This window comes from Pholcus phalangioides, unplaced genomic scaffold, assembly GCF_987345545.1.
Source record: "Pholcus phalangioides strain wild (caught in Gottingen) unplaced genomic scaffold, Ppha-v1.0 ptg000008l_1, whole genome shotgun sequence".
Classification (NCBI taxonomy): Eukaryota; Metazoa; Arthropoda; class Arachnida; order Araneae; family Pholcidae; genus Pholcus; species Pholcus phalangioides.
The window spans coordinates 62,162,887-62,183,805 of record NW_028301601.1 but is presented as its reverse complement, the minus strand read 5'-3'; the positions used below and the strand labels follow the sequence as shown (position 1 = coordinate 62,183,805).

At 37.6% G+C, this 20,919-nt stretch overlaps 1 protein-coding gene across 3 annotated transcripts in view; it reads left to right on the top strand.

Annotated features, from left to right (window-relative positions):
* Nucleotides 1-20,919, top strand: part of KCNQ (KCNQ potassium channel) — a 258,735-nt gene that overhangs the window by 108,449 nt on the left and 129,367 nt on the right. Inside the window, exon 1 of one of the 3 annotated variants that reach the window (XM_089235150.1) lies at nt 15,814-16,193. The exons of the other annotated variants lie outside the window; for them this stretch is intronic. Coding sequence (XP_089091276.1) covers nt 15,838-16,193 — 356 coding nt within the window. The 5' untranslated portion in view covers nt 15,814-15,837. Of the gene's footprint in view, nt 1-15,813; nt 16,194-20,919 lie in introns of those variants that run through there. 3 annotated transcript variants of the gene reach the window in all.

Sequence of the window (20,919 nt, the reverse complement as noted above, 5' to 3'; positions counted from 1 at the left end):
TCTAGTGGGCGATGAAATGGTCCAGGAGCGATGGAATCTACGGATTTAACGTAGGATCCTATGGGCTCACTTGAGTTGGGGGGGAGGGGGCAACGAGAAAAAAAAATTTGAAGGGAGCGATGGAACCAAAAGTTTGGGATACTAAAAATGCTCTAAACCATAGTTTCCCAACCTTTTTTGTCCCATCCCCCCCTCTCTTCAGAAATTTTTTTCTCCCATCGCCCCCCCCCCCAACGCAATCTAACCCATAGGATCCAATGTTGTACCCGTAGCTTCTACCGCCCCTCTGGAACTTTCCATCGCGCCCAAGGGAACGTTAAAGCCCACGCTGGGAATCCCTGCTGTAAGCGTTCGATCCACAGAGGGGCTAGATTAAGGTGGTGTCGTTATGTTACATAAGCCGTCTCGGCTTAAGTTTAGAATAAAGTGTAGAAAAAAACGAACTCCAAATTTTTTTAACAACAATGTCTCTCTGAATTGTTTTTGATTTTCTTTTTTCATTTTCTTAGTCATTGGCATTCTCGTTTGCTAGTGGCAATTCAATTGTGTGTTTTTCACCACCAAGAGGCACTAAAAAAATGTCTCACATAAACGTTTGAGTGGCACGGGCTCAAGAACTCTCAATTACAAATACAAATACAACGCCACAACAGGCAAATTGCCCAACGAGGTGGCTGACTTAAGAACATCATGGATCCTCGAGCCATTTTTTGGAGGCCCTACCTACTACTACTACACCACACATGCACCCCGCCTACACGTACACGCGGGAATGTGCGTGTACGTGTAGTGAAACCTGACGTGAAGTTTTTTTTGTTTCTCTGTAATGCTTGTTATGTGTAGTGCTGCCATCTGCCACTAGTTTTTCTAACTATGAGTGAAGCGTTATGATTGAATGATTTATCGTTGTAGGAATGTTGCTCTCTGTGGCGAGACTTTTTAACGGGGAGATCGGCTAGAATTTGCGCCTTGAAGTTGGGAACCACAGAAAACCAACTTCAGCCGACCACCCCTGTGGGGTTCGAACCCGGATCCTCGCACCGCGAGTCCGTCACTATAACCACTCGACCACCACAGCGGCAACTGTGGTGGTCGAGTGGAGTATTACATACTCCCCGTCAAACACAAATAAATTGTTAATGTCCAACTATCCTTGAAAAACAATTTCTCGAAATGTCAATGAATTCATAATCACCGAAAAAAAAAATTATAGTCATATGAAACTCCTGATAGTTGAGTTCTCACTGAGTTCTCTCCACTCTGTTTACTCCAGAAATAAAATAAAAAAATTACTCAAAATTTTGTATAAAAACAAATTTTTTCGAGTTAAACTCATAAATCTGTATACGGTACACTGTAGAGCTCCAAAAAAGGAAGAAAAATTCACAGCATTATACCACAAAAAAAATAAATAAATCCAATGCTTTTCGAAGAAAACACGATGCAACGAAACAAAAGCCACTTTTCAAATAAAAAAAATAGAAACACTGTGTGGAAAACACTTACAAAAATTGCAGTTATTTTTGTGGCACGTAATTGAAAATTCCTGAGCTAACGCTAACATTTCCCGAGAGGAATGCGATGTTCTGAGCTGAAAAAAAAAATTTATTGAGAAACTAAAAACAGTTTTTTTTTTATATACAGAGAGAAATTTTTGGGTCGCATATTTATATACAAAAACACGGGGGAAAAAAACATGTTTTCGGAAAAATATGGAATCGATTTCACAGAAGTTTTCTGGAAACATTATCTTCGACTATATATAGTATAAAACAAAATTCTTGGAAACACCGATAGTATTTGAGGGAGAATTTCACCGAAGTCACCACATACAGACACGTGAGTTACCTTGAAATATACTAAGAAAACCCGAAAGTTCGTCGAAAAACTTTTCCAACCCCAACTCCTATTCACTTATAAAGTTACCAGAGAACGTGATTATATGGATTATTTTTCTCTCTGCCCTGGAACTTTTCGCATTGCATGAAAACGACACTTATCCATTGGAAATGTCAGAGAGAGGAGGGTAAACAGAAATACCAAATGGCATCGAGGATTAACCTTTAACAAAACTGAATGCACATCAAGCTGACTCGAGAATCCAGTTTGGAACTATTCCGAACAATTTTGAAGAGAATGATTCAATCGATGATACGGATAATAATCGAATTGAATGTATTATTTAGAAGAAGTATTGAACTCGGTCATAATGATATTGAAGGAACCGTGCATATGGGCGTCGTTAAAACTAAGGTTGGAATTTCTGAAAGATTACCCGTTTGAAATATATAGGGTGTGTGTGTGTGTGATTCAGAACTTCAACTAGAAAGACGGGAGTTTCGAACCACCTAAAACAACGGATAGCGGTCATTTCGAACGCAATAAGGAAAAATAAACGTAAATTATTTTCCTTTACGGAAACATCTTAAAACTGTATATTATATTCAGTCTTTTGACTTATTTTTTGCAATAAACCGTTGTTCATAAACAACTTTTTATTTTTTGAATTATGGTCTCGTTATTACAGGGAATAATCCTGTGTGTTGTTACTTTAAAATGAGGTTTGACTATGATTTTTTGAACTCTTGAAATTCGTGGCTTCATTTTCAGTCCACTGGTAAGGTTTTTGTATGGAAATGTTTTGAATGAAAAAACAGGGAATATTCTGAGTCTGTATAAATCCTGAGCAATGTATAATACATGCGCAAGAGAACCTTTCCGAAGCTGATCGCATTTTGCACTGAATGAATTCATTTTTGCCGAAAACATCAACGACACTCATTAGCCATGTAATAAAATTTCATAATTTCTGGCAGAAATTCCGTCTGCCCCCCGATTTCAATTTTGTGTGCGTGTGTGTTCTACATTTTCTCTGCTACCAACTGTAGAATTATTTTTCTGCTCAGTTGAAAGCATGATGTGTTGTAAAATAATGACTTCTCCCACCATGATCCAGCAGGGCTCCTGCGCTGGGATCTTTAGTGAGTGCCCTCGGCTCCCCGATATAATGAATTTATAGTGTGGAGGGGAAAAAAATTTAAGAATCGTGTCGTGTCTCGAGCTGGAGCTGAAGCCCTGCCCTTCCCACTGGTAAAAATCATTAAAAAATGAAGACACTTCTCGTCGTGCAACATTTGCATCAGCGTAGGCAATGCAGTAAAAACGCCGTACCTTTGAATGGTACAAAATGGGTGCGGGAGGAAGTCAAACACCATGATAGGAAATCTGTTCTCCCGATATTAATGTTCGCATAAGATTATCCATTTCAGCACACGCTGAAATACTCCGACCTATGTAACGGCCGTTCTGGTGGACGCTTTCCATTGAAACTCGGTTCGTACGCTGTATGGATCATGGAAAGAAGGAAAATGCAATAATAAAGCGCGATTTTGCCCATAGAGACAAAAAATTGAACTTTTTTTTTATTATATGAATCACTCCCATGGACTCATGGAGATATCCTGAAAATCTGGCTGTGTTCGGATGAGTAGTTTTAGAGAAGAACTATTTAGAGTACGGGAACTTTAATTATAACTACCCTGTAGATATATATATATATGCATGCGCCATCTATGCATCATTTCAAGAGAGTCATCTTAAAAGAAAAAACTGTAATCATCCCCAGATGATTGAGCGCGCCACTACGCTGATCAACCCTGAATGATGGGAGCACGCTGAGGATTAAGGTCATAAATTCCATGGTGTCGTCGAAAACGTGCTATTTAAAGAATCAATGCGTTTCATGATTAGGAATTGAATTCCGTGTATAGGAACGCGTGGCATGATTTCACGTGATTAAAGAAAACCTCCACAAAGATTGGCTCAGATCTAATTGCTGGTCAATATTTAGACGAAATGATTCAGGGGGACATTTTAGCAGCCACAATTCTTTTATCGACCGGTCAAGGATGGCATTCAAAATAGCGGAGCGCTCCAAATTTCTATACATGCATTACACGAAACAACCATAACTCTCACAACATAAATATATCAAGCCCATGCATAAAACACGTTCCTACATTTTATCAATTCGTTAGAAATTCTCCAGACGCATGTTCGCGAGGTGCATGTACGGTTGAGTTCTCAAAAATGGCACAGACAAAAAAAAAAATATAGTTTTCAACGACGAAATAAGTGATAAAGTGCTTTCCAGTGAACATGACACTCACTCGCGTTTACAACGTGGCCAAGCAGATGAAGAGAGCAAATACTACAATTTGAATGAAGACAATTCCGGAAAAGTTTACGTAGGTGAGCGCAGAATTTTCTGTGAAACAAATTCAATTTCTTGTACTGCAATAATATCCCTGAAATGAACATTGGGGTTCTATGAACCCCGTGAGAGTTTTGGAGTCCGGATTATGGCGTCCTATGCGACGAGATAAACAGAGCTAAGGATCCCGATCCCCTTGAGTGACAATGAGTTCACTATGAATACTAAAAAAGATCAAAAGCACGTATCAATAGGGATCCACGGATAGAAAATGAACAATGGTCGACGATCCCGTTTACACAGTAACCAATTAACTAAAGCAAACATATACAACTGCATTATGAAGTGGTCTTCAAACTTTTATCACCCGCGTTCTCCTTGCCCCATTCATGGTTCATCTGCGGCTTCCTACAATAGTTAAGTAAATATTTTTACACACACTTACAAAAAAACACCCACTTCAGAGCATAAATAGGTACACAAATCTCCTTGACAAAGGTTGGCGATGCCCCTAGCAGTCGCGACGAACACTTTGAGAAGCACTGATATTAACTTATTGAGCACGGATTCTAAAATATTTTTTGATAAATCGATTATTTCACATAATAACTCTATTACTATTATTATTGTGTATACTTACCAGTCGTCTTGGCAAGTTTCATAAATTTATCACATTCACTGGCGAATGTGCATAATGCCCAAACGTCGTTTGTAAATTTGATAAATACTTCAGATTGATCGTCTTTGTCTGTGATTATGCATAATTCCCTAGGGTAATAGTGAATTCGATAAATGTGAAAAAAAAAAAACATTCCAAATGAGTCTAGTATGTGTGATGAATGTATATTCGATATAATGATTACAAATACCCGATATAATGATAACAGATTTTACTATCAACCCGGTATAATCCTACAATACATGTATGACTTATCATGTTACAGTACATCACATTACGATTTATCATGTTTTCCAAAAACGCGACGCTTGGGTACTATGCATAATCACCGATTAAAGTGATTAATTTTGGGAAATTTATCAAATTGTCCAATGACACTTGGGTACTAAGCATAATCGCCGGTATAGGTGGGAAACTTAGGGAAATTATTATGTTAATTCATTTAATTAATTTCTTGATAATAAATATAATAAATTATTATTACATTACTTACCAAAATGCTCGGCGATTATGAATAATAACTATTTATCACGTATAATTACCAGATTTATAACATCTACCGTAACACATATTACATTCTATATGTGACTGCGGAAGAGACTGCAGTGACGTTATATCCGAGGATCGCGATAACCATGACAGTTATCACCGAGTTTCACTGAAATCATTTCTGAGGGTATAGTTTTTCGTGGAAATGTTAGTAGTTAATTAGCAGAGATGTATATTCAGATGATGTATAACAGATTTTAAGGTAGTACTCCGATGTAGTGAACTACTATTTAACAGATTTTGCGATTGTACCCCGATATAACGAACTCTAATTTGATAAATTATTTGATTTAACGAATTTTTATACGTTTTTATGCGTATGCACCTCAATATAACAAATGCCTACTTAATGAATTCTATAATCGGACCCTAATACAATTAGGTACCGAAGTTAACCCCTATTTGGTGAAAGCTAAAATCAGACCTCGATAAAACAAACTCATGTTTATCATGATCATACCCCGACATGACGTAGAATTTTATCGAATTATCATCACATGTAATTTTTTAGCATTTATCAAATTTACCAACTGTGCTTGGATATTATGTATAATCGCTGGCAAAATTGATCAAATTTAAAGAAATTTATTAAATTTACCAACGACGCATGGATACTATGCATAATCGCCGGTAAAGGTGATAAATCAAGGGGAAATTCGAAAAAATTAACAAAATGCTCGGCAACTATGCAAAATAACTGGATTAATCGCATTTATCGTAATATATATATAACATTCAGTACGTATTAAATTTATTTGGTTACTGTGCATAATCGCAAGTAAAAGTGATTAATTCAAGTAAATCTATCAAATTTCCAAACGACGCTTGGGTAATATGCATAATCAGCGATAAAAGTGGTAAATTTAGGAGGAGTGGGTCATCAAACTTACCAAATTGCTCTGCAATTATGCATAATAACCGGATTCATCGCATTTACCGTAACATATATGTCATTCCCTGTGGGAATAGGAAGGGACTGCAGTGACGTTATATCTGAGGGATCGCGATAACCATGACAGTTATCACTGAAATCATTTCTGAGGGGTACAGTTTTTCGCGGAAACGTTTGTAGTTTAACAGAGATGTATATATCCAGGGAAGACAACTCAGACGGACATGAGAGTTTCCCATGAAATTACACCAAGAAAACCGCCCCCCCCCCTTCACGAGAGAATAACTTTCCAACTAACTTCATATTCACTTACAAAGTTCATCTTACGAAGGGAACGTGATTATGGATTACGTCTCCGTCTGTTCCTGAACTTTTCCGCCTCCTTATTCAGGACCCGGCATAGGAAATGAGACTTCTCCCGTTGGAAATGTCAGAGGAGACGCCAAATGGCACCGAGAGTTTTGAACCTCTACTAAAGACTGAATATGCATTAAGTCGACTCGCGAGCGCCGCACCTACGAGTTACTCCTCGAATTGTTCGAATTTCAATTTCTTCGAATCGTTTGAAATTATTTAAACGATTCGATTGGAAATAAATTACTTGATAATTATGACGAATTGAAATTTAATATAGTCCTATTATATGATTTTTCAGCCTCTTTGGGGGGGGGGGGGGGTCCCGGGTGTGATTTCACGCTTGACTGTAGTCTGGAAAGTGTTGCGGGCTCTACTTAAGTGTTCTAGAAATGCGTAGAGGGCCGCTTAAGTACTCTGGAACTGTACCGTGCGTCACTCAAGCGATCCGTAATTACGCCACGGATCACTTAAGTAATCTGGGAATGTGCTGCAGGTAACTCTTGAGTGATGTAGAACTGCACTGCGGACCGCTTACGTGCTCTAAAACTGCACTGCGGACCGCTTACGTGCTCTAAAACTGCACTGCGGACCGCTTACGTTCTCTAAAACTGCACTGCGGACCGCTTACGTGCTCTAAAACTGCACTGCGGACCGCTAAAGTACTCTTAAACTGTGCCACATGCCAGTTAAAGGGACTCTAAATGTGCCACGGACCACTTAAGTGTTGTGGAACTATGCCGCGAATGATTAAGTGGTCTGTGAATATGCCACGGGCCTACTTGAGTGACCTGAAAATGTGCTACGAGCCACTTAAATGCTCTGAAATTGTGTTATGGGTCATTTAAGCGATCGAGGAGATCGACCATGTGCTGCTTAGTTCATTTTTACAAAATTTGGTTTGAAGTGGCGTGCCACATCAGATAAAATCGAGGGTCACATTTGACCCGCGGTCCATTAGTTGAGCATATATGGCTTAGATGGTGCGTCGCAATGTATGTCTTGAAGATAAATTTTGAATTCTTAGCCTTCAGATAGCATTCAAATTAACAGACATTGATTATAATAACATATACGTAACGGCATTTTCTTCCATTGTTTTTTAAAACTATTTTTTGGTCATCTGGGGGGGGGGGGGGAAGGACAGTTGCAGTTTTGCTGACTTTTGCTGACAAAGGTGGTGGGGGTCAAAAATGGCTAAAAAACCTGCCGACGTAATACTTGATCGGCCTCCTCTACATTCCATTCTTTTAATTGAGAATATAGTCGTAATTGAATTGGTGGCAAAAATTCTGACTAGTAGTCGATCAGCCGTTTGATTATGAAGGATATCAATGGTTGTCCCGATCAAATTATCACATCAATCTAATGATTTTAAACTGTGATATCAACTGATGCTATCGGTTATTTTTATTTAATTAGTAATTATATAAATTAATTATAACTTATAGAGGTATAACTTCATCAATCACTGATAATTACTGATAGTTTCTATGAGTTACCTGTCGACTATCTAAGATCATATGAAAGACCTTAGATTTACTCAGATCTTAGATAGTCACGGCATAGTAGCTAGTGAATAAGTTATTGTCACTTTTTCAGGATGCGAAGGCGAGTTTTGTGCGTCTCTATGTAAATTAGAACCAATCCAATGGCTGATAATTATTGATTATTATTCGAATTATATATAAATCTGTGTGAAATATTTATTTCGGCATAGATACGTTATTAGCGTTTGCTAATGACGATACATAGTTGATAATCATGATACAAAAGAACCTCCAGTTAGCGGACACTTTCCTTGAATTACGTCAACGGACTTCAATATTCACTCCGCTTAATATGATGACATCGCGATTCGGGGTTTCTGATAACAATAACCGCTTGATAACTATATCCGAAAAAAATCGCGGTTATAATTACGATGACCATATGCCCATTGTGGTCGAATGGGACGTTGGATACGGCACAAATAAACGTTTCTTTCCAACATAACAAGTTTCCAAATGTTAAATCGTGTCATTCTTTTTCAATTGTTCTAAATCGGGATTTTTCTTTCGCTTAAACTATTATGTTTGTTTTTTGTTCAGAAATTCTGAGGAGTTAGAATGAAAATGTCTAATGTGTATCACGAAGTACGATAATTTTTATTATGTACGCAGGGTACGTTCTATAGATTCCCTTGTGAAAGTCTTCAAGCCTAGAAACCGTGGATGTGGTCAGTTGAATGGAAGAAACAGGCCACGAACGACGGGTCATTTTGACCGCTAAAGGAAAAAATCTACTAAAATTATTTTCCTTTATCAAAACTTCTTGAAACAGTACCTATAGTTTCTCTGACTTACTTTTGCTTTAAACCCTTGTCCACGTGAAGTTTTTTTGGAATTTCGGACAAATAGGATCGTTATGATCAAGGCTGTGTTTGGTTACAATGAAAAAGAGGTTTGTCACTATGATTCTTGTGATCTCTTGTAAATTCGTGTATTCTTTTTCTCTTGACAGTTTACTGACAAGGTTTAAAGTACCTACTGACAGTCAGACTATTGACGAGGTTTGATTCGCTTGAGAAATTTGCGAAGAGATTGTATGTGTGGAATGAAAAGAAACGTGAATGTATCCACCAAATCATGAGCAATGTTAAGTAAAGGGTTGGCAGAAAGTCCGTAGAAACTTTCAAAATGAATAAAAACCGGAAAATAACCGAAATATTATAAAAAAAAAACCGTTTGCAGGGTTAGCATCGTTAGGTCACGGGAATTTTTTCGACGGGGAAAAATAACTACAAAACAGCCGATAGGCGGCGCTGGTACGAGTGACTTTATACAAATACAAATACAAATACAAATACAACGCCACAACAGGCAAAATGCCCAACGAGGTGGCTGATAAAAAGATGCCCATAAAAATATGGTTGTCATATGTTTCAAAAATACAGCAACCCCATTAAAAATGCAATTAACACAAATTACAAACAATATATACACATGATAAAATATTATACAATGCCCATAAAGAATACTTATGGTTGTCTTATTCTAAGAATGGATAGCTTCTCGATTTACCCCAACATGTTTATCGTATTTCTTTTTAAACGTGTCAATTGTGTTACAATTTACTACCTCCGGGGGTAAGCTATTCCATTTATTAACAACCCTATTGGAGAAAAATTCCCTGCGACACCATAACCTTGCATTGTCCCTCACCAATCGATACTGGTGTCCCCTTGTAAAAGCAGTCGATTGGCGGTGTACTAAAAGTTCATGGTCCATCCTATCCATCCCATTGAAAATTTTGAACACTTCGATCATATCTCCTCGACACCTGCGTTCATCCAATGTAAACATATTCAAAAAATGAAGTCTTTCTTCATAACTCAAGCCCTGTGTGCCAATAAGGACACGCGTAGCTCTTCTCTGCACCCCTTCAACCAAGTCTATGTCCCTCTGTAGGTATGGTCTCCAAAACCTTACAGCATACTCCAGTCCAGGACGAACTAAGCCTCGAAAAAGCGGAAGAATGACTTTAGGAGAACGCGAAGAGACCTTTTTGAAAATGAGACCAAGCATTCTATTCGATTTTTTGACAACCGCTGAACAATGTTCAGAAAACTTAAGTCGCTCGTCAATGAGAATTCCCAAATCGGTGACTCTAGTTGCATCCGGGATAGTGACACCATTCAACTCGTAAGAGAACCGTGGGTTGTTCGAACCAAAATGAGCGACCATGCACTTATCTACGCTAAACGTCATGCTCCATTCATTTGCCCATGCTGCAATCTTGTCTAAGTTGGTCTGGAGCAACTCCCTATCGCTTTCATTCCCGATTACCCCCATTAGCTTCACATCATCTGCGAATTTGCTAGTAATTCCATCGATACCCTGATCGAGTTTATCGATAAAAAGTGAAAAAAGTATGGGGCCAAGGACACTTCCCTGAGGAACTCCACTTGTGACGTCTGTCCATTGTTTGAAAATATGCAAATGAGACGTTTTATAAAAACTTGCTCTCCTAATCCACAATCAGTTCCATGTTATGATCGAATGGACCTTCTCCCTTGTGATGTTTTGTGGTGGCACTGTGTATGTTGTGGCGGCACTGAGTGTATTAGAATAGACAGACAGACCATGACCGATTGGACTTTTTCAAATCAAGCACCAACACAAACATGCACAACATAATTCTTTACACAAACAACATATACTCTTCCCTTTCTTCATAGGCCTTCATGGCCAGCTTGTATGCTGACAGGCGGCCCATAGGGCTGGGAATCAGCTAAAATTTAATTCTGGTCCGGTCTGGCTCACAACCAGTTCACCGTTGTATGTGGACCTCCTGCCGTTGCGGGATTAGTGACTCGTCTGCAATGTGTGGTGGCGGTCATGTGGCATACATACTGTTGTAATAAACGATTTGGAGGCATTCTGTTCGTTATTTGCGTATCTTTTCTTTGACTTGTGTACGTCAGCGCCACCTATTGGCTGTTTTTTCCTGTAAAAAAAATCCCCGTGACCTGGCGATGCTAATCCTGCAAACCGTTTTTTATTTCGGTTATTTTTCCGGTTTTTAGTCATTCCCAAAGTTTCTACGGACTTTTTGCCCCCCCCCTGTATTTGAAAATACTGTTCAATGTTCATTTTTTTTTATCTTTTTTGGAGGCGGGCACGATCCCCCGTGCCTGTAATGAATTAATAATAATAATTTGTAAACAAATTAAGTATTAGAAAGACATGTGAAATTTTTGTACTCGCACAAAATAGCAAAATATATGTGGTAAGAATTTGAAATATATGAATGGATAAATAACATTTTTAAAAATATTTCGACACGACATAAGAACATTTTTATATCATATTAAAAGATAGGAGAGACACCTTGAAGAAAAATTTCACACGAATAAGTTATCAAGTATTTATGTTCCAGTGAATGTGATAAATTTGAGGATTATGCGAAATTGAGGTAGTATATTACGCGTAATCGCACGACCATTTTGGTGGATTTGATAAATTTCGCGGATTTATCACAAATTTTGCGGGGATTGTGCTTTCGGGGATCTAGACTTCGGTCTAGAATGATGTATTCGATCGGTGATGTTGATTATGTATAAAAGTGTTGGTATATGTAAAGACAAAGCTAACATTACCCAGACTCCTAAAAAGCATATACGTTTCTATTCTTTTATTGTTCTTATTCCAATTTAGTTTAATTTTTATGGCAAAATACGCTTAGTGTATACATCACACACGGACTAAGCTGTCAAGTGGTTAAATTTTAGTCATATTTCCGCATTTATCACACATAATTCATTCAGGGATTATGCATAATCAGGGCCAGATCTAGAGGAAGGCAAGGAATCAACTACTCCGTTTTCGCGACAAGCTTTAGGAAGGGGAGGGGTCGGTAAATTTGTAGGAGTGCACAAATACAATTATAAAATCATTGAATTTTACAGTAGCGGGGGGTGTGGCAAAATCCTGCTTGTGTGTCCCTCACAAAAATCATAATTATGGCTCCGTGCATATTTACTGATAAATGTTATTAATACAAATACAAATACAACGCCACAACAGGCAAATTGCCCAACGAAGTGGCTGACTTAAGAACATCATGGATCCCCGAGCCCCTGCCTACTACTGCTACACCACACATGCACCCCCCCCCCGGAACCCCCCAACGAATCGGTACATGCGGGAATGTGCGTGTACGTGTAGTGCAACCTGACGTAAAGTTTTTTGTTTCTGTGTAATGCTTGTTATGTGTAGTGCTGTCATCTGCCCCCAGTTTTACTAACTATGAGTGAAGTGTTATGATTGAATGATTTATCGTTGTAGGACTGTTGCTCTCTGTGGCGAGACTTTTTAACGGGGAGATCGGCTCGCATTTGCGCCTTGAAGTTGGGAACCACAGAAAACCAACTTCAGCCGACCACCACTGTGGGGTTCGAACCCGGATCCTCGCATCACGAGTCCGGCATTATAACCACTCGACCACCACAGCGGCACTTAGTAGTTAAATTGTAGTTAAATTTATCACACTTATACCGAGATGATGCGTTACTATGCATATATAATAACCGGTGATTATTAATAATTACCTATTTATCAAATTTACCGTACCATGCACAATAAACGTTTCAAACTCATGAAAATACGGTAATTTTGACTAATTAATTAGACGAAAAAAAAAAAATTTCAAACCAAGAATTTTAAATTTTTAGGAAATAAAAATAATTGAAAAATGAAACAAAAGGAACAAAAAAAAAAGAGAAAGAATAAGCTAAAAGAACAATTTGGAGGAAAAATAAAATAATCTAGCAATTAAAGAATTTTTATTGCTCGTTACAAGGACTTATTTTTGACGGCACCTCCAGTTCATGAAAAAATTTCACAACTTTTTTACATATTTGCGAAACTAAAAAAGTCAGGCATTGATTTTACATGTTTTTCTTCGCACGTCTTCAATGAATTAATTTTTAATGAATACAAATTAGTTAACTTAATTTAATTTGGAAACGTCGCGTGACGAGAGAAAAATATTTAAGAAGAAACTAATTTTTTTTCCTATGTTTTAAAACCTATTATTTCTATTCAGGGGCATGATGGGAAAAAATGATGATAATGAAAAAAATAAAATTTATTTTTTTTCAAATGAAATTTAAAATACTATGCCACTTTCTCTCTCTCATTAGACCTTTAAATTTCAAAGATTTTCCGTACAAAGATTTATATGAAAATTAATTGTGGATTGTAATTTATTGTGGGAATTGTAAATTAAAATTGTGGGAAATTATCAACCCAGAGTACTATAAAGTTTTAAGTGTTAAACAACTTTAAACAAGCTTCAAAATTTGAAAGGCGTGAAAGAAAAGTTGTTACATATCGATCAGTTTTTTTTAAATTAAATAAAATTTCGAATCACCATCTAAATACAATCCAGAAATTAATATTGAAATTTAAAGAAAAGTTGTGTGATTGAAAAAGAGAGAGAGAGAGAGAGAGAGAGCCGGACTTGGCGATTTCAGCAAACAATTTGGCGAGTAAAAACCTCCAATCGTCCAGACAGAGGAGTTAGTTTTAACCGCACACGCAAAAAAGTGCGAGTTTTAAGTAGATCTATATCCCAAGTTTGGTTTTTTGCGCAGTTTTCGGTACTTTCCCCTAAACTTTTCCTTTTAAAAAAAAATAATAATCTCCCAAAAAAGCTCATGGAATAATTTTTCTCACGTGTGATGACGGTGATGGTTTCGAGATCAATCCACGCCAGACTTTTCTCTTCGATTTCACGTTCCCACTTACGTTTCGAGAGAAGTTCTTGACAGTTTATATATAAATGAGACCGAAAAAGAGTGGATTTTACCCATATTTTTGTTTTACCTTGTTTATCCTACGGTGATTTTTCCACCCTTCTTTCTCCCTCGCCGTTCCTTCTTCTCGAGAAAACAGCTGTGAAACTTCTTGGAAAAATTGCAAAAGTAAAAAAACCAACAAATGTGTGTCTTTTAACAACGGATAGAAGTTGCATGCTTTGTGTTCTCTGGATGGAAGAAGCATCCTGAAAGTGTTTCCATATTGGATCTTTTATTTGTGTTCGAGGCCGTGCGGAATAAACGAGGAACCATCATCATTGTGCTCGTGTATGTGCAAACATGTGCATGTTGTGTGTGTATTCAGCGTTCTCCGTCGGAGGAACTACGGATACGGCGCCGAGAAATATACTCCGGTGAATTTTTCAGTCAGTGGGAAATCCAGAAAATAAGTATTCCCTTGTATAGAAAATTTTCCCGAAACATCCTATTCCATCATGTTCAACGTTTTCCTCGAGAAGAATTTATAACTATGGAATGATTATTATATGTTCAAAATTGCATTTTGGAATATTTTAGAATCGAGTTAATAATTAGTTTTATGGAATATAAATTTATTTTAAAATATTTAATCGAAGTTGTATCATTAAATTTTATATTAACGGATAGCTAATTATCTGATTGTTAACAAATAATAATAAATGATATTGTAGGAGTTTATGAACGGTATTTGTTGACCATTATGGTTATATCGCTAGAAACTATGATAAGATAACCCTATATTTCGTAAATAATTACTAATATTACAAATAGTAATAGAATGGTATTTTTATATGTATGAGTAATCATTCTACCGTCATTTGATTCATATGGCTGAACATGCAGAGGAATTATAATGCAGATCTGATTCGGAACGGCTTAGTTCTAGGTTTGATTTCTCCATGGACAAATGAAACATTTTTCCAGGACCCCAATAAACTTTGGGGTCCTAAATCTCAACGACACATATATTCGACGAATCTGGAACGAAATGCTTTGTCTTGGAAACTTTTCTATGGAGAGAAACGCTGGCATTAAATAGAGTTTTATACGTACATTTCTAAAACTGTCATAAAATTTGATTACAATCACAAGTCAATTAAAAAATAATTCTCTAATGGGATAAAATTCTCTTCAATATAAACTAGATAACATTGTGCTCCCATGGAGAGGAAGGTCGGAATTAAGTCGATTTTTTGACGCAAATCTCTAACCCATCATGAAACTAAACTCATCGAGTTCAATTTATTTAATTACATATAATTAAAGTAACACTAAGTAGTAAACTAGAAGTAACTAATTTATTAAAATATTTTTCAATGGAGTTTCAATTTTCTTCAATAGAAACTGAACTATAATGAGCTTTTAAAAGTGCTTATCCCGTTTTAAACTTCTTATGTAGATCTTATAACGTAGATATATTCACTAGAAAGAATTTTAAACACTCTAACACTAAAAAGATATATGGCAGATTTAGATTTATAACGGAATTCTTTGAACATGATACGAGATCCATTTTCCTGATCATTAACTGATAGGCAGAGGCTTCTTTGATATTTTCGGTATCTGTGACATGTATGAAAATTCACGTGAGCTAACGCTCATTCATAAGTCTCATGAAGCTTCCCGGTGAGATATCCATTCTGGTTTCCGCATCTGTAAAAATAGGGTGAATTGAAATTTAGAATATGACGCAAATTTATGTTACGTCTCTGAAATTTCAAAATAACGAGGGATCAAATCGAGCTAAAAGTCACAAGGACTGGCTATATAGAGCACGTATTTAATCGCTATCAGGGAAACGTCCAAAAATGAGCCTCTGCACAAACAGAATCATCAGGACACCGAATATATCTAGAGTTAGTTATGAAAATAACGGGTCGAAGATCGGACAACAGATCAACTCGGGATCGAATTCATCAATCTGCTTCGAGATGAATGACATCGAGAAAGGTCGCAGGCCTAAAGTGTCCTTCAGGTCTTTGAGTGGTCAAAGGGATATGCCGCACGGGAGACTGGATCTGCCGAGACTCAGCCTTCTCGGGAAGCCCATCAACTACAGGCCGCCGAAACACAGGGACCCAAGGTACCGGAAGGCTCAGCTCGCTTTCCACAACGTTTTGGATAGACCTAGGGGAACTACTGCTATTATCTATCACATATTCATGTAAGTACTCGATGACGCTATTCTTGACCTTTGAAATTAAATTTGTTGTGTGTTTATATCATTTTTTCTTGTTGAAAATATTTCCGAAAATTCTGCGAAAAATATAAATTTTAAATCTTGGCAAGATAGAGAATACTGTCAAACTCGGTTGTAACACCTCGGTTATAACGTAAATAATTGACTATCCGGACTGATTCTCATAGAGAATAATTTTAATGAACATTTAAATTATTCGATAGGAGGCTCAAAAGTAGAGAGCAATGTAGGCATGTGTAGTGCTTTCAATGACTTTTTCGCGTCGGTTTTTAATGGAGATAATGATATTCGATATACGGGTGTTGCATGGGGTAATAAAACGCTCAACGATATTCAAGTGGAAGACGTGGAGGTCCTAAATCTTCTAAGAAATGTATGTGCAAGCAAAGCACCAGGACCAGATGATATCTATCCCAGGGTTCTCAGGGAAGGTGCTAATGAATTGTTGGGGCCAGTCGCACAGATATACAGGAGTAGTGTTGCTGAGGGTATCGTCCCGAGAGATTGGAAACTGGCTAACGTTGTTCCGATATTTAAGAAGGGTAGTAGAGAAGTGGTGTCTAATTATCGTCCAGTGAGTTTGACGAGCTCCCTCTCGAAAATTTTGGAAATTATCATCAAAAGGCAGTTTGTGAAGTGGATAGACGAGAATAATGTATTGTCGGATAATCAGCATGGGTTCAGGAAGGGGAAGTCATGTGTAACTAACCTCCTTTGCTTCTATGATTACGTGACTAAGGCTTTGGGTAAGAGCAAAAATGTCGACGTTGTTTACCTTGATTTCCAGAAGGCATTCGATCGGGTCCAACATGGCAAACTCTTGAAGCGTTTACACGAGATTGGAATAGGGGGCAACTTGCTGAATTGGATAGAATCGTGGTTAAGAGATAGGTCGCAACGAGTTATGGTGAACGGGGAATTCTCTGGCTGGACAGACGTCACAAGTGGAGTTCCTCAGGGAAGTGTCCTTGGCCCCATACTTTTTTCACTTTTTATCGATAAACTCGATCAGGGTATCGATGGAATTACTAGCAAATTCGCAGATGATGTGAAGCTAATGGGGGTAATCGGGAATGAAAGCGATAGGGAGTTGCTCCAGACCAACTTAGACAAGATTGCAGCATGGGCAAATGAATGGAGCATGACGTTTAGCGTAGATAAGTGCATGGTCGCTCATTTTGGTTCGAACAACCCACGGTTCTCTTACGAGTTGAATGGTGTCACTATCCCGGATGCAACTAGAGTCACCGATTTGGGAATTCTCATTGACGAGCGACTTAAGTTTTCTGAACATTGTTCAGCGGTTGTCAAAAAATCGAATAGAATGCTTGGTCTCATTTTCAAAAAGGTCTCTTCGCGTTCTCCTAAAGTCATTCTTCCGCTTTTTCGAGGCTTAGTTCGTCCTGGACTGGAGTATGCTGTAAGGTTTTGGAGACCATACCTACAGAGGGACATAGACTTGGTTGAAGGGGTGCAGAGAAGAGCTACGCGTGTCCTTATTGGCACACAGGGCTTGAGTTATGAAGAAAGACTTCATTTTTTGAATATGTTTACATTGGATGAACGCAGGTGTCGAGGAGATATGATCGAAGTGTTCAAAATTTTCAATGGGATGGATAGGATGGACCATGAACTTTTAGTACACCGCCAATCAACTGCTTTTACAAGGGGACACCAGTATCGATTGGTGAGGGACAATGCAAGGTTATGGTGTCGCAGGGAATTTTTCTCTAATAGGGTTGTTAATAAATGGAATAGCTTACCCCCGGAGGTAGTAAATTGTAACACAATTGACACGTTTAAAAAGAAATACGATAAACATGTTGGGGTAAATCGAGAAGCTATCCATTCTTAGAATAAGACAACCATAAGTATTCTTTATGGGCATTGTATAATATTTTATCATGTGTATATATTGTTTGTAATTTGTGTTAATTGCATTTTTAATTGGGTTGCTGTATTTTTGAAACATATGACAACCATATTTTTATGGGCATCTTTTTATCAGCCACCTCGTTGGGCATTTTGCCTGTTGTGGCGTTGTATTTGTATTTGTATTTCTTATAATGTCGATGAAAACGCAACGACATCGGAAGTAACGATAATTTTACGTTTTCTCCTGTTTTTATGTTTTTTCACCAACAAATTCCTAGAATAAGAGCTTACCATATCGTTTGTTTCATGGAAAAAACAAAATCATGTTTGACTCTCCAACAAGCTCATTCATATGAGCCATATTGTGAAATTCTCGTATTTTTCGTAAGGAGCCATTCAAGTATTACGTCACCAGATTTTTGCCATTTTTGGCCATCCACCCTTTCTTCCTCAGATAATCAAAAATATATTTTTTGATGCAAAATATATTTAAAAAGAAATTAAAATATCGGAAGAAATTGCCTTTACATATGTTCAATTTCAATGCTGTTTGAAGGCTAAGAACTCAAAAGTTCCCTTCAACTAATTCATTGCGACCCACCCTGTAAGTCATATATGATGAGCTCATGACCCGCGGGCCAAATGTGGCAAGCCACCTCAAACTTATTTATGTAAAAAGGGAGATTAAGGCCGGGATTACACACACTAATAGTTTTACAAAATTTCATTTAAAAACTTGAAAAATTCAACCAATAAGCACATTGGTTGCTTTCACTCGAATGTAACCAATGTGCTTATTGGTTGAATTTTTCAAGTTTTATAAATGAGCTTGTCTAAAACGTTTATAGTGTAATCCCGGCCTTAAGAGGACATTCACAAATCGCTTAAGACCAGGATTGCACTATAAAAGTTTTATAGTTATTTTATAAGTCATTTTATAAAACTTGAAAAATACAACCAATAAGATCATCAGTTGCATTTTCTGGAATGTAACCGATATGCTTATTAGATAGATTTCTCAAGTTTTATAAAAAGAGCTTTTATCAAAATTTTATAGTGTAATCCCGGCCTAAGTGAAACATTTCCAGAGCATTTAAGCGGCCCGTGGCACATTTTCAGATCGCTTATAGAGATCACTTAGAGATCACTAAAGTGGTTCTACAGAGGATTTATCGATAGGAGGAATATTAGTTCCGGTACCCACAAAGCAGCGAAATGTTTTTCTCGTTTCTGGCCCACTCAGTGGTAATATGACTATAATGTTAATCTCACGTATTTGTCATGTTAATTTTTCCCCCCCGTGAAACACATTTTAGCAGACTTGCTGTAGCACAATATATTCCTCACCGAGGATTATTTTATAAGCGATATTTGGCGATTTCGCCGACAAATGGAAGCATGTTTGGTGAGGATCGGTGATTTCACGCACTAAATATATATCGATCTGATTTCATCTGATTATATTCGTTCTTCAAAAAAGAAAATATGTTAAAAACGGCAACCTCGGCTATAACGTCAAAACTTTGTGAAATTTTCGATGCTGTTATAACCGAGTTTGACTTTAAATGGTTTCCCTCTTTCTAGGAGGTCGCGCATATTATTTGTAATCGACTAGCCGGAAGATGTATTTCCATTCAGATTTTGTTTCGTATTATAGTTTCTATGTTCTCCGAAGGTGGGGCGCGGTAGCCTAGGTCGATAAGATGCTCGCCTAAAGTACCAAAGGATGTTTAGTGGTGTCGCGAGTTCGATACCCGGTTCATCCTTGTCAGACAACTTTCCTGACACAGGGGTACAACAAAAAACGGCGACTTGACCACAGTAAAAAATTGCTACCACAGGGAGTCCCCCATTGATGGGTTAGCGCGCCAACCTCTCGATGAGTATAAAAAAACAAGCATGCCGTTCGGAATTGGCAATAAATTGTAGGTCCCGGTCTAATTAGCCCTCGTGTGCAGAAAATGACCGTGGTGTGACAAAAATGATCAATTCTCCGAAGATGTTATTTGGAAGCATCTTCGGATCAAATAACACGAATTCCTCGACCAGACACAGAACCATTTTTTCCCCCACCGTTTATTCTAGTTTTGGTTCCATGCATGAATGATTCGTATTTGGTGTCGATGCGTATTAGATGGTTGGGAAATCTGATTTAGGAACTGCCTGAAAACTATGTCTCTATACTATTTATATTAGGCATTTACTTTACGTAGAAATCAATAGTAAACAGAGCATAGTTTCACATCCTTTTTCGTCTCATCGCCCCCCTCTTCAGAAATGTTTTTCTCCCATCGCCCCCTCAACGCAATCTACCCCATAGAATCCTATGTTAGACCCGCAGCTTCTACCGCCCCCCATGCAAAATTCCATCGCCCACGTTGGGAATCAATAGTATACAGGGTTGGAACTATTTGTGTGAGACCGATCCTAAGCTGTGTGAAGGACTCAGGCTATTACTTATTATCTAGCGGGGAAGAGATAACACTAATTGTCAGGCGTAATTAATGATACATTTAATTTATTTAATTTTAGCGGTTAATGTTTGCTGTTAAAATGTTTCGTTTTTTTGCATTTAAATTAGATTTTGAAAGTTTTGAAGATTTTTTGAAAGATTGAAAGTTTGAAGACAGACTTTGTTAGGCTGTTGAATTGCGCTATAAAAGTTTGATTAGAGATCTTTTACAAAACATGTAAAAAACAACCCATAAGCCTATTGGTTGCATTCGCTCGAATGTAATCGATGCTAATATTGGATGCCTCTTTCAAGAGTTTTATGAAAGAAATTTTATTAAAATTTTATAATATAATCCGGCTT